The sequence below is a fragment of the Lepus europaeus genome, chromosome X, assembly GCF_033115175.1.
Source record: "Lepus europaeus isolate LE1 chromosome X, mLepTim1.pri, whole genome shotgun sequence".
In the NCBI taxonomy this organism is placed as follows: Eukaryota; Metazoa; Chordata; class Mammalia; order Lagomorpha; family Leporidae; genus Lepus; species Lepus europaeus.
Genome location: NC_084850.1, coordinates 25,184,752 through 25,199,166, shown reverse-complemented (window position 1 = coordinate 25,199,166; position 14,415 = coordinate 25,184,752). Strand labels below are relative to the sequence as shown.

The 14,415-nt window shown below is 47.3% G+C and overlaps 1 protein-coding gene across 2 annotated transcripts in view; it reads left to right on the top strand.

Annotated features, from left to right (window-relative positions):
* Positions 1 to 13,475, top strand: part of ARHGAP36 (Rho GTPase activating protein 36) — a 29,894-nt gene extending 16,419 nt beyond the window's left edge. Inside the window, exons 2-12 of one of the 2 annotated variants that reach the window (XM_062184229.1) lie at positions 6,441 to 6,599; positions 7,869 to 7,934; positions 8,448 to 8,683; positions 8,889 to 9,081; positions 9,295 to 9,350; positions 9,586 to 9,736; positions 10,238 to 10,386; positions 10,563 to 10,739; positions 10,967 to 11,064; positions 11,217 to 11,323; positions 13,318 to 13,475. In XM_062184229.1, the coding sequence (XP_062040213.1) occupies positions 6,441 to 6,599; positions 7,869 to 7,934; positions 8,448 to 8,683; positions 8,889 to 9,081; positions 9,295 to 9,350; positions 9,586 to 9,736; positions 10,238 to 10,386; positions 10,563 to 10,739; positions 10,967 to 11,064; positions 11,217 to 11,323; positions 13,318 to 13,475 (1,550 nt within the window). Of the gene's footprint in view, positions 1 to 6,346; positions 6,600 to 7,868; positions 7,935 to 8,447; positions 8,684 to 8,888; positions 9,082 to 9,294; positions 9,351 to 9,585; positions 9,737 to 10,237; positions 10,387 to 10,562; positions 10,740 to 10,966; positions 11,065 to 11,216; positions 11,324 to 13,317 lie in introns of those variants that run through there. The other variant, XM_062184228.1, reaches the window with a different exon arrangement.
* Positions 13,476 to 14,415: the final 940 nt, after the last annotated feature.

Below are 14,415 nucleotides of genomic sequence, written 5' to 3'. Positions count from 1 at the left end.
GCCCATTGCAAGTATCTTTCATTTCACTCTTTCATTAAATAGTCCCCACAGTTGTACCTAATAGGTGTCATGATTCCTACTTAGCAATATCATGGATCCGAGATGCAAAAAAGTGAGATAATTTGCTACAAGTCACATAGCTGGGGAGTGCGTGAATTTCCATATGATGAGGCTGGGATTTGAACCCAAGTTCCAGTCCATATGTCAGGAGCTTTCCAGGATATGAGGTTGGGGTGGGCTGGGTTAGAGATATATAGAGATAAATATATTGGGGTTGTGGTGCCTTTCTCCTATAATTCCTCTACCTTTCATGACAGTTTTTTTTTTTCAAATCTATATCATCTATAGCTATAGCTATAGCTATAACTATCTGTATCACTTGTGTCTTCATTCCTATTTCCCAAGGAATGGCATAGATCACTATAATATGAATGAGACCACAGAAGTCCAGCTACTTCCTTAGGCAAGAAGGTAGTCTTGACTTTGACATTCCTGCTGCAGACAGCAGATGTTGCTCATGGATACCCAGAAAGGCTATTGTTTGGTGAGAATGGCAAGATATAGGTTGGGTCAGCTAGTTTCCACATCACATGACAGTTTTGTACAACTTGAGGTAAGTCACAATCTCTCCAGGGCCATAGTTTGTTGTTAGCTTTGAAATGGGGGAAAATAATGCTCAACCTACCTCTTTCCCAGGGGTTGTTGTGAGAATAAAGTGGCATGATTCATTTATTTGTGAGTCACGAATAGTTGTTTTAATTATAAGCCCTTTATGTTCCCTCAAACCCTTAGAATCTATAATCCTATGATTCAGCCAACAAACACATTGAACACCTACTGTGTGCTAGGGTTTGGAGATAATGGACATATGTAAAGCTTTTGAGAAAACAAAAAGTATAAATCTAGTTAGGCGTTAAATATTTTTACTTCCTATTGACAGGACACCTTAATTTTACTTTTTTGCTTTTTCCACTAAAATTTAGTGGAAGCAGCAACCAACAACAACAAAAAAAGATCTATGAGCCACAGCTTGTGATGGCAGTGCTAATTATGCACACTAACGCACACTGCAGACAATAGTCAGCATGTCTACATCTTGTTGTGTTGTGTTTGATGTCACATCACCTTGTTTATATATATTGTCTTTCCTCATTCTGAGCTGGAGTTGTTCAATACAATTGAAAAAGCATGCATCCCACATTCTGTGGAATGACGACTGAACTTATTTTACCAGGATGTACTGGCTTATGGGATCGGGCTTTGAACATGTGAATTTGTTTTATTTCATTTTTTAGTGATGCTGAGTCTTGCCACTATTAAGGACAAAGTTGGTTGGGGTACTGGCAAGAGCCCTGAGGCTGAGGATATCTGCATTCTGTCCAGGCTCTGCTGTCAAATTGCTGTGTGGTATTGGGAGACTCCTGTCCCTCTCTGAGCCTCAGGTTCCTGAACTGTAGAGAAGTTTTGGGCTAGTTGATGGCTAAGGTCCCTTTCTATCTCTGAACCATATTCTGAATACATTCACATCAGAATATTAGGATAACCATAGTTAAGTAGTTCCTGAAGTATTTCTTTTTCTGAAGCTGGGGTTGCTTTCAATATATTTTAACAATCCTACCTCTAGTTTATGAGTGTCTGCTATGACATGATGGGATAACTCTATATATTACCGAACACTGACCCCACATTTAATTATCTTGGGGCATTGCCACCGCATAGGATAAAATGAGTCATTTTGTTCACGGCATCTGCAGCCTTTACTGAAATGGAGGTTATGGGATAACAACTTAAAGGCTAACTCATTAATGCTCAGGGATGAATGAGATAACGTGTCCGCAGACCAAATTGGTGCCCAAATGTTTTCATCTAGAGACCCGTATCTCTTTTCCATGTTGCAATGTATTAATGGGGATGTCTTTATCCATTGCCACTGCCTGTAGAGATTTGAATAACACAGATGCAATACCTTCTGGGCACCCAGCCCCATTCACTATCAATTTCTCAAACTCTGAGGAGCTCCCAGAGGCTTGGAGGAAAAATCTGATGATGCCACGAAGTGTCTAATTTATAAGGATTCGAAACACAGCATCAGTGCAGCCGGGGATTTTTTTTTTTCTCGTGGGTGTTTACTAGTGAGCACTGCACCATTCCCAACTATTTGATGTGGGGCAATTGAGTAAATTAGTCCTCCAAATGGTGAAGGCTGTGGATTTGTGCCTAGTTGAAAGCATTTCCATCCTCCCAAAGTCAAAGCAGGTGACCTTTCCAACATTAATTTGTTTCTCCATCTGTGCCATGCATTTTGGGAGGACATGAGGAACAGGCTTGATGCCACCCAACTGTATTTCCCCTTTTATACTGCTGGGGTCTTGATTTGGGTGTCCCTCTGCTCTTTGTTCAAATTATCCCTCTTGGTGTCTGCTAATATCCTAGCCCCATTTACTGATCCACATGAAATTATATGTTCTTTTGCTAGTGACAATGTAAAATTGGATGGTTTGAAAGAGAAATTAATTTTGGGACATACAGCCATTTTACTAACCTGAATAATAGCATTGATTTCAATTGACCTATGCAGTTAATTCTCCTAAATCTTATAAGGTGATATTTGAATATTTGACCCTGGTGAGTTTGGAGAGTGAAGCAGAAAGACCTGTTCTCAATAGTCTCCCAAGATCTCTTTGCCTGTGTTAAACAAATTCAAATTTAGTAGAGATTGAACAGAGTAGGTAGTTCAATGCATTGACAACACATCCTAATTTTATGTAATTACTTTTGAAGCCTGATGTTTGCCAGCAAATTCAGGCCCTTTGCAAATCACCTCTAGCATTAACCTGTTTATTAAAAACCAATGCTAAATATCATACATACATTATTCATTTAACTCTCGCACTACCACTGCAATGGGTATTGTGCCACCTCCCCCCACCCCCACCCCCCATTTTATAGAGGAGACCACGGAGGCTGAGAGAATCCAACTGACTATCCTCAGGTCATACAGCTAAGAGATCAGAAAGCTTGGATTTGAACTCAGTTCTGTTTGGCTCCAACTCCAGTGCCCAGTACAGATATTTGCCTAATGATACTGCTTTTGCAGATGTCTTGAATTATCAACTGAACCCACGAGCCAGTTTGCTCTCACCATTCTCTTGAGTCCCTTTTTGGTCTCATGGTCACTTCAGGCTAGTGCTGTGGCCTGATGAAGGAGGAAGGGGGAGACCGTCTGGAGCAGGAGAGGTCTCTTGACACTTCTCTGTAGGAAGCCTCCTTTGGGGCTCCACTTGGAAAGTCAGACCTGAGAACTGAGGGTATTCAAATCTCAAGAACCTGTTCTGCGCCTGTTTCATAGCATCTGAGATGTCTGCTTCTCCCCTCCCCGTCCTACCCATGTGCCTCTGGTCTGGGCACACTGTTCCTTCTAACTCTGCTTCTGTCTTATATCCCACTGGTGCCTTGCAAGGATTGAGAGCGAGCAAGAAAGTGTCAGTTTCGCAGAACTGCAGCATATGACTGCTCTTAAGTTTAGCCCTGTATGTTCAAGCAGGGAGGCAATGACAAACGGTTTATTCTAAGGCCTTTGATTTCCTTCGGAATTGTAAGCATCGAGGCTGACTCATCTCTCAAAGGCTTCTCTCTCTCTCTCTCCCCCTCTCTCTCTCTCTCTCTTTCTCTCTCTCCTTCTGGGGATGGTGTTGATTTGAGGATTTACTGCTTGTTCTTACCTTGTTTTTTGGGGAGGGGAGGGATTTATTTTCCTCTTGCTTTTGGGTAAGAGAACCAGCCCTGCTCTTTGGATTACCAGAACTGGTAAGCCTCGATAAGAAGAAATAGCTGGAACTCCAAGACAGGTACAAAAATGTCTGGATTTGGGCAAGGGGAGAGGGGGAGTGATGTTAGAAGATTTAAATCAGAGCTAGGCTCTGTGTGCCAGGATGAGACTCTGGACTGACAGGCTCTGGACCTGCCATCTCCAGTGGGGGATTGCTAGAGACTTATTCTGGAACTGTGCGGATGCATGTAGCTTTGGTGAAAATGGTCACTTTCTGGTTGCAGTTTGTTGGTTGGGCTTGGGTGCTCACTTTGAGTCTAGGGGATGGTGCTTTGCAGTTGAAAGGGCTTTAAAGTCCATGCTGAGGGTTTTCCTCTTAGCTTGGTTCAAAAGCTAAGAGAAAGACCCCCACATTCTTTCTTATACCGTGCCTCCTATCTGGCCAGCATTTCCAACATCTTTAAGGAAAGTAGGTGAAAGAGAATTTTGGAAACAACATTCAAAGTGAGGTTTGCTTTTTGGACAGAAGATAGCTCATTTATGTGAATTATTGCGTGGTAAGCCTTTACCTACCTTTTCTCTTTCAAAGCCACATTACCTGATCTTTGAAATTTAAGCTCCCCCTCTCATCTAAATAATATATAGAATATTCTTGGAAAGGAACATCAGGAAAAATAGCATATGAATACTTCCCTTTTGGTCAAAAGATTTAGTACCCCATGTGCCACATTCTTATCTCTATTGGAAAGCAGCATATACATATTCACCCAAATCCCAAACTTGGGAGCTACCCTAAATTCTTCCCTCTCCATTACAAGTAAAAATTGGCCCCAAGTCCTGTCAATTCCTCCCATACAATCCATCCTCTGCTCCAGCGCCAGTGACACTGGTGTGGGTTAGCCTCCCTTGCCTCTTGGCTGCTTTTCCTACGTAGAGCTCTCTACTCTAAGCAAGCTTCTCCTGGCTCTCTGTGATTTTTCCAAGGTGTAATCCTTTACTCAGTCACCCTCTGCCTAAAATCCCGTGGTGGTTCCCTGGTGCCTTCAGGAGACAGTGCACCTCCTTAGCATGGCTTACAGGGCCATTCATGAACTCATCCCTGCCCATCCAGATTTATCTCCTTCCAATCCCTTTAGAAAGCTTCTAGAAGATGGCAACCTCTCTCCCATCTCTTTGCCTTTGCACAAGCTGTTCTCTGGACGCTCCCCCACCCTGCCTGTCTCCAGGCAGACTAAGATGTTTTCTCCTTTCCTGCTCTCAGAGTACTTTGTTTATATATTGGCCGACTGACTTAGCACAAGGTTTTGTACATTGTTGCTAACCTGTGTATCTCCTTCACTGCACTGTTAGATCTTTCATGAAAGGAGTAATATTGTCTTGCTCATTCTTTGAATCTTTTGCGCCTGGCACTAAGTGGGCAATTAATAGTTTTCTGGTCTTTTTTTTGTTTGTTTGTTAATGAATGAATGAAAGAACAAGTGAGTAATAGAGGATAGACAGGAAAGGATGCGGTGTGCAGTGTGGGAAAACCCCTGCTGGGGGATCCCGTGCAACCCAGGAGCAGTATGAGGTGGTGGGCTCCACCTGGAATGCACATCACGTGGAGACCAACTTCACTCTGCTCACCAGTTTTGTGTAGAGAGGCTCCCTAGAAATGGTCTGGCAATGATGTTTGTTTGTTTTGGTACACATTTTTCTTTTCATGGAAAGTAATATAACCAAGTTGTACAATTTGTTGTATATAAGAAAAGGCAAAGGTACACAAAATCCCACTGTTTAACACAGCCTGTTACAATTTGTGTGCATTTCCTTTAGCCTTTTATTTTTATGCATGCTTTTCTTCACACAGTTGCACTTTATATTTGTTGTTAAAAAATCTCTTTGTAAACATCACTTTAATGATTGCATGCTTTTTCATACTGAGGTCATTACATAATTTATGTAACCAATCTTATTGCTGGGCTAGCTTTTTTCTCTTTATTTTTTTAATTTTTAATTTTTAATTTCTGTTCCAGCTCATGTGCATATAGCTTTTTTTCTTCTCTGTAGGAAAAGTTCATTAGGATATATTCCTAGAAATGAAATTTTTGGATTTTTGGGTCAAAGGGACTGGGGACGATTTTTGGCTGTAGACTTGTGTGTCCACTATGTTTTCTGGAAGGGTTGTATAAATTTACAGTGCTCCTAACCCAGAAGAAAATCCCCTGTTTACCCAACCTGGACAGCATCAAGTATCATCATTAAGACACAAAATAAACTCTTTCAGTGTTCTAATTAGTTGATGGAAAATACTATCTTATTTTATCTCAAAGTGCTTTTTAAAAAATTGAAAGTTAAAAAAAAATCTTTCCCTTCCTTCCTTTTGCCAGTTAGGTTTTCTCTTTTCTGGAGTGTGTGTTCAGGGCTTTTTTTTTTTTTTGTAAGTTGGATTTTTTTTTAATAAGCAACCAGAGGCAGCTCTGCTTGAGGGTGAAGCCGCCTCCCAGTTTTCCCTCCTCCCCTACCCCCCTTATAGTTCTCTCCACCAGGTCCAGTGACAATTGGATGATGCAGCCCTGATAATCATCCGATTCCAGAATGGGTGGCTGCATTCCTTTTCGGAAGACAGCAAGGACACTGTGCCCCAGAATCATGCCCCCTTTGCTGTTGTTGTCTGCCTTCATTTTTTTAGTGAGCGTCCTGGGAGGAGCCCCAGGACACAACCCTGACCGCAGGACGAAGATGGTATCAATACACAGCCTCTCCGAGCTGGAGCGTCTGAAGCTGCAAGAGACTGCTTACCACGAACTCGTGGCCAGACATTTCCTCTCTGAATTCAAACCGGACAGAGGTGAGTTGTACCCCGGAGTGTGGCATCCTTGCCTTCGGGCGAGTGGATGCCCCCCGGGCTCCACGGGACGGATTAGGGGTCCTGGAGGAGGGGAGGGACAGGAGCCCAGTGTCGGACCTGGTCGGTTCTCCTAATGCTTGGGGAGCTGAGGAAGCGGGAGTTGAAGGCTTGTTTGTTGAATTTCGGAAAAGGTAAAGATGAGTTGAGTTGGGTCAGAGACCGGGGTGGGGGTGGGGGGTGAGGTGCAGTAAGACAGACAGGCAAATGTCCGGGACAGACAGGTGCACAGAGGACAGAAGAGACAGACATACAAGGTACGGGGTGAGAATCCCGCAGATCTGGACAGAGGCACAGAGGGGCACTTTTAGAGAGGACCGGGACAGAACAGAGACAGCGGGGTGGAGAGAGACAGCGAGACAGGGAGAGAGACACGCACGAAACCTGGAGAAGATCAGGAGGGCGGTGCGGTGTCTGGGTGGCGGCGGGAGGTGCTGTGTGCGCGCTACCCTCCCCAGCCGGCCGCGGGGGAGCCGGCGGGATGCAGCACCGGACCGGGTTCGAGCGCACCGCCTGGGGATCTCCGGGGCACGGGGCGCTGAGCTGAGCGCTGAGCCAAGAGGGGGAAGCTAGGGGATCGCGTGGACTGAGGGGGGCCCCGGAAGGATTGAAAAGGGCAGGGGGCGGCAGATTTGCTAGGCGCACGCCACAGGCGCAGCCGGAACAGAGTGAAGCGAAGGGCGAAGAGACCCGGTGGCCAGCCGCGGCGGCCGGTTTCGGAGCGCGGGGACAGCCAGGTGTCGCCGCTTCTCGCGCCGCAGCTCGCTGAGCCGTCGGCAACCCGGGTGATCGCGCGCCGGCAGTAACTTGGCTTACCCCTACCCGCGGTGGCGCTGCGGGCAGCCCCTCCTCTAGCCTGTTGCGTGATCCGGGCGCCTCAGCCCCTGAATTTCTGTTGGAAGTGTTGTGTGGAGCGATCACTGGTGCGTAGCAAGATGCAACGTGCGCGCGCGGCGCCTCCAATCTTGTGCTTTGGTTAAATTCTTGAGAATCTCCTCTGTGTTAGGTGAGATTGGTCCTGGTGTCAGGCGGGGAAACTGAGGCTGAGAGCAGGCAAACCACTTCTCGCGCGTTGGACGGAGCCTCCTTTTCCCAGCGCCCCCTCCCCCTGCCGAATATCGATGCATGGGATGCATGGCGATGTTTTAGTCACTTGTGAAATCCTATTTGTGTGTGAGTGTGCGCGTCTCTTTTCTTTTTCTCTTCCTGTAGCTCTACCCATTGACCGTCCAAACACCTTGGAGAAGTGGTTTCTGCTTTTAAGAGGACAACAGAGGGGTGAGGGTCCCTCGCATTTTCTGTAGCAAAGAAATTGAATGGGGCACCCCACCCCCACCCCCATCCCCCCCTCTGTAGCGCGGCCCTGGCTTCTGGAGACTGGGCGGCCTCCACGGACCCCAGAGACCCTCCCCCTCCCTCCCAGAAGTCCCCTGGAGGTGGTATCCGGAAATGGTACGATAGCCGCAGGCACGTGGGGCGGTCCTCTCAGGTCTGCCTAAACCTTCCCGGTGGACCCACCCCAGACAGATGAAACTGAGGAACTCACTCACTGCTTCCAGGTGGTCATCCCGGTAGGACTTCCGGCGGGAACTTGGTGCCCCGCCCGGGTCGCTGACTCGGGGCTGAGATCTTTTGCCTTGAGCCCTGCAGGGTCTTTTTGACTTGCTCCTCAGGGAGGGGCGCCGCGAGTCTCCTGGGGTGGGGTTGGCTGCCTGTGGTTGCTTGGAAGAGTGTTCCAGCCCCTGCGGTTCCTCCTTGATTTTAGCATTGATTCTTTCCCTCCCTCCCCAGCAGTCTCCCTGAAGACTTTTGGCATTCACCTGGAAGAGGTGCTGGTGAATGAGCTCACCCGGCGCAAGCATCTGGAACTGACAGCCGCGATGCAGGTTGAGGAAGCCACCGGTCAGGGTGCGGGCCGTCGTCGGGGAAACGTGGTGCAAAGGATGTTTGGCCGCATCAGGCGCTTTTTCAGTCGGAGGCGGAATGAGCCCATTTTGCCCCGGGCGTTCACCCGCCGCGGGCGTCGAGTGAGTGAACCCTCCCGCAGGTTTCAGGCAGGGGAACCTCTTGAGAGGTTGCAGGAGTTTGTGGAGTTGGCAGGTCAAGGCCTGAGTACTTACAGGGAGGCGGGGAGACTGGGCAAACGTGTTCTGAATGTCTTGCAGAGCTCGGGAGGGTCTGAGTATTCCCTCCTTCAACCCCCACTTTAAAGGCCTCTGGGCTTCTCCACAGGGCGCTGTGTCTGTGGATAGCCTGGCTGAGCTGGAGGGCGGGGCTCTGCTGCTGCAGACCCTGCAACTTTCCAGGGTGTCATTTCCAATCGGCCGGCGACTTCTGGGATCCAAGAGGAAGATGAGCCTCAATCCGATTGCCAAACAAATCCCCCAAGTTGTTGAGGCTTGCTGCAAATTCATTGAGAAGCATGGTAAGGGAGCTGGTAATAACTTAAGGAAAGAGACAATGAAAAGGAAAGGAGGAGTGGTCTAGAGATGGAGAGAGACACAGGGTCCTGGGATGAAGGTTTGGGTCCCCCCTCCCCAACACACACCAGCAGAGTCTGGAATGCAGCTGAAGAGATGAGAAATGCCATAGGAAAGAAGTTCCAAGATGTTTAGCATCACCTGGTCTTTTCTTTCAGGATTAAGCACAGTGGGAATTTTCACCCTGGAGTACTCTGCGCAGAGAGTGCGTCAGGTAATCTGGCTGTGCATACAGGTTTCTGGGGTGAGAAAAAGCAGGTGGAGGGGGCGCTCCCCATACACCTGGAGAGCAGTCTCCTGCCTGGTAGGAGGAGCAGAGACTTCATTCTAGCCTCTCCCCCGCCCCAGCACCCAGCGCCACGGAAGCCTCTGATTTATTGAAGGGATAACTAAAGTGGAGCCTGTGGTGGGCAGGACAGACAACTCCTGTCTTCTCTTGCCTTTTTCAGCTCCGTGAAGAATTTGACCAGGGTCTGGATGTAGTGCTAGATGACACTCAGAATGTACACGACGTGGCTGCACTCCTCAAGGAGTTCTTCCGTGACATGAAGGACTCTCTGCTGCCAGATGATCTATACATGTCCTTCCTCCTGACTGCCAGTGAGTCTTCTGCTCTCCCTTTGTTGGGCAAGGAAAGAAAACATTACAGCGGGCCAGGTGGTCTAGGGACCCCAAGGGATTAGGGAAGAATGAACATCAGAAGAGAACCACCTCTCTGGAATATATACAATTATTATTTGACAATTCAAAATACAAATAAAAATTTTAAGCAAAAGCCTCTCCAGTTTACTTCCCTTGTATCTGTTAATGGTCCACTATAAGTCTGTTGCCTCAAAATTTCTCTAGAGCTTTTTAGAGTTGTGTGTGCCCTCTCAGGGCCAAGAATAACCCAGGTTCTCTAGTGGAGGTCTGATTTTGATGGAAATGCTCCTTGCTTTCAGGGCTCCAAGAGCTTAAATGCTTTAGAAATGAGCAAAGGCAAGTTACCTGGGAACTTTCTCCATAGTTGCCATCAGTTTTCAAGCAGAATCTCATCTTTCTTTGTATCAGGCTGTTACCAAGGCTAGCCCCCTGAGCTAGCCTCTGTTTGCCTTCCCTTAGCTCTAAAGCCCCAGGATCAGCTTTCTGCGCTGCAGTTGCTGGTCTACCTGATGCCACCCTGCCACAGTGACACCTTGGAGCGTCTGCTGAAGGCCCTGCACAAAATCACTGAGAACTGCGAGGACTCCATTGGCGTTGACGGACAGTTGGTAAAGAGATCTGGGAAAGGATAGCGAGAGCCCTAGTAGGGGACCTGTGTGGCAGCATATGAGTGGGAGGGGCTGGGAAGGAGAAGGAAGCAGAAACATGAATAAAGGCAACGCATCTATTTGTACAACTACCAGTCCTACCTCAGGCCCAATCATTTCTGCTTTCATTTACCTAGGTCCCAGGCAACCGGATGACCTCCACCAATTTGGCATTGGTGTTTGGATCTGCTCTCCTGAAGAAGGGAAAGTTTGGCAAGAGGGAGTCCAGGAAGACAAAGCTGGGGATGGACCACTATGTTGCTTCTGTCAATGTGGTCCGTGCCATGATTGACAACTGGGATATCCTCTTCCAGGTCGGTAGAAGTTTTGCATACACATGTTTTACACATCCCTCTCCTGTTCACAAGCAGAGGAGACTATACATGGGCAGCCAGAGCAAGTGGCTACAAAATCTCCCAGCTGAGACACTCCTCCTGTGTGTTACTTGGTTCTGGTGCCTTCAGTCCTGGGTACCTGAAAGAGATGAGTATAAATGAGAAGGAGCTGTGTGATACAGGCTAATGTTGCTATTTTTACTCAGGTGCCTCCGCATATTCAGAGGCAGGTGGCCAAGCGTGTGTGGAAGTCCAGCCCTGAAGCCCTGGATTTTATCAGACGCAGGAACTTGAGGAAGATCCAGTAAGTGGCTTTTTCTTTGGGGTGGGGGTGGGGGGAGGTTGTTTATGCTGTGCCTGAAGCACATTCTCCTGTTAAGGCTTCCAATCCCAGACCATATTTAATCAACTTAAGTATACCAACTCATTGACTTTTCCAAATTTCTTCCCATTCAGGAGCGCACGCATAAAGATGGAAGAAGATGCTTTACTTTCTGACCCTGTGGAAACCTCTGCTGAAGTCCGTGCTGCTGTCCTTGCTCAAGGTCAGTTCCCTACTGGAGGTCAGGCCCTTGCTGAAGGTCAGGCCCTCCCTGAGGGCCATGTCCTTGCTGAAGATGAGCCCCTTGAGGAAGATGTGTTCTCTGAGGAAGATGTATCAGTCAATGAAGAGATAGTATTTGAATATTTGGATCAAGGAGTAGTCTTTGGGGAAGTTCAAAGTCTTGAAATCCCAAGTGACCTTGGCATTCAAGGCCCACATCTTGAAGGCATACCAGAACTTGATGAAGATGATGATGATGATGATACTTTGAATTTTGATGATCTCCCTCCCCTTGAAGATATTCTAGAACCTGATGATGAAATTCCAGAACTCATTGAGATCCCAGATTTTGAAGAAATGCCGTATTTTGATATGGTTCCAGACCCTGAAGGAGCCCCAGATGTGCAAGAAATTCCGAACACTGGAGAAAATCCCAACCCTGACCTTGAAGAAGGGCCAGATTTTGAAGACCCCCAGAATCTTGATGTCGCAGAGGTTCCATACCTTGATGTGATTCCGAACAATGAAGAAGCCTCAGATACTGATGAAATCCCAGGTAATGAAGAGGGCTTAGACACTGATGAAATCTCAGACCATGCAGATACCTTAGATAACGATGAGACTCAGGATTCTGAAGAAGACCCCAATCTTGACGAGGTCCCCGCTGTTGATGAAGTCCCAAATGATGAAAGTTCAAATGCTGATGAAATCCCAGATCCTGAAGAATCCCCAGAGGTCAATGGAATTTCAGACTCCGAAGAAGATCTTGATTTTGAAGAAGTACCAGCTCTTCATGTGGTCCCAAGCCCTGAACAAGCCCCTGATGGACCTGAAATTCCCAATCTTGAATCCCCAGAGGTTAATGGGCTCTCATACTCTGAAGGAGATCCCAGTCCTGATGAGGTCCCAGCTCTTGATGGGTTCCCCAGTGATGAAGAAGCCACAGATGCCGAAGAAATCCCAAATCATGAAGAAGTTCCAGAGGTCAATGGAATCGCAGTCCCTGAAGAAGATTCGAACCCTGGAGAGGTCCTGGCTCTTCATGTGGTTACCAGCCCTGAAGGTGTCTCTGATTTTGGCGAAATTCAAGACCAGCAAGGATCCTCAGATGTGAGTGGAGTCCCAAGCAACGAAGAAGACTCCGCTGATGAAGAAACTCCGGGACAGGAAGAAGAAGCCTCTGATGTCGGTGGAAACCAAGACTCTGAAGAATCTCCGAGTCCTGAAGAAGACTCAGTGCCCAGTGTGGTCCCAGAGAGTGAGACTCCTCAAATTCACAATGAAATTCCAGGTTCGCACAAAGATGGAGCCAATGCATTTGAGGCAGATGAAGCTAACATAGTGGTTCCGGAGACTGAAGATGTCTCCATTCTCACTACAATCCCAGACCCTCCACAACACCTGGCTGTTGATCTTGAAGAAGTCATGAACATAGAAGAAATCCCAGTGCCTAAAGATCTGGACCCTAAAGAAGTTCAAAGTCATAAGACAATTCACTTCCATAAAGAAGATACAAAAGTGGTATTTCCTGTAGGCACTGCTCTCCTTGAAAACAAGTCTCAGCCTGGCCACATGATGGGCTACCAGTCCTCCCCAGAGTCAGTTAACAGTGACACCTGCTTTTTCCTTCCCATTCAGTGTTGTAAGCTTCCAGCTCCAGCTTTGTTACTCATTTGCTTAGTCAAATTAGTCAGGCTACTTGTAGGGTGGTGGTGGTTGTTGGGAGGACGCCCTCTTCCCCGTCTCCCTGGTGATATTATCCATTTGCTTTGAGCAGAAGGTTTCTCTTCCCTAATCTAGCTCATCTCCCAGTTCCCACAGTGGTCCTAGACTGAGAATCTGTGTTCTGTTAGGCTGCAGTTTTCCTGTAGCTCAGGTGGTGATAATCGTTCCTGCCATATCTTCTTGCCTCATACTGTTTTTGAAATTTAGGATTAGTTCTTAGTGCCTTGGGTGCTGTGCAAAGTATGAAGTCTAGAAAGTTAAGGAGTTAACATTGTTACTATTTTCCAGGTTCCTCTGAGGAGCCAGCTGTGCCTCCCGGCACTGCCCGTTCCCAAGACGATGAGGAAGGAGCGGGTAACCCCCCCATTCCGGAGCAAGACCGCCCATTGCTCCGTGTGCCCCGGGAGAAGGAGGCCCAAACTGGCATCGGCTACTTGTTTCCTTAGATGTATTTCCTTCTATAAGGTGCCAGCCAGGGGAAAAGGGTGGGGGTAGACCTGAGATGTCACAGGAAACATTAAGGAGAATCCGGAAGACAAAGATTTGAGGATGAGAAGGAGTTCCCCCTGATGCTCGGGTCAGGATGGGAATTCCAAAACACACTGCCAGCCCCATCCGCTGGGGAAGCTTGTTCTCTTCAGCTGGTCAAAGCAGAGATGTTTCTGTGCCATGCCCAGGCTCCCTGGTGCTACCTTGCCTTTCTCTTTTACCCCTGATCCTGGCTTTCTTTCACTACAGCCCTTCCTTTAATTGATGTGACATTTGTGGTAAACACCTGTCCCAGAGAAGCTCACAAATCTCGAGGTGCTTTCCCTCCCTCAAAGGGGATTGCATGTTTTTCCTGACTTTCCTACCCTCCTCCCGAGAGCTCAATTGGAAAGGCCCTCAAGAGGCATGCTGGAACGTTAGGTCAGCCTACTGACAGCTGACAAACAATTAATGCTAAACCATGTCACACCAACTCATAGCCGTGTCCCCGCAGTCACTCCATCGCCTCAGGATTTCCCACCCACCTCAATTATTTAGACTGGTGGCTCATCAAACAGCCACTCCCAAATTTCTGTGCAGTTTTGCTCAGGTCACGCCAACAGGGAAACCTCAAGTACAATTCTAACTAGTTTTCTGGGGTCAAAAAGTTATAGGACAAATTAGATTTTATTACCTGGATCAGTTTTAAAGACAGCTGACACAGGTTGTTGTCAGCAAAACAGATAATTAGGTACAGACACATAGTTCCAAGTAGTTTAAGTCACCTGATTACAAATGACATAATCTATTGTCTCTGTAGTTCCTCTATGCAGGGACATGCACTGGTAACACACAGGTATGGGTTATGTATGACATATAAAATTACAGCTGATTTTGAGGGGTAACAACTGCTACAAT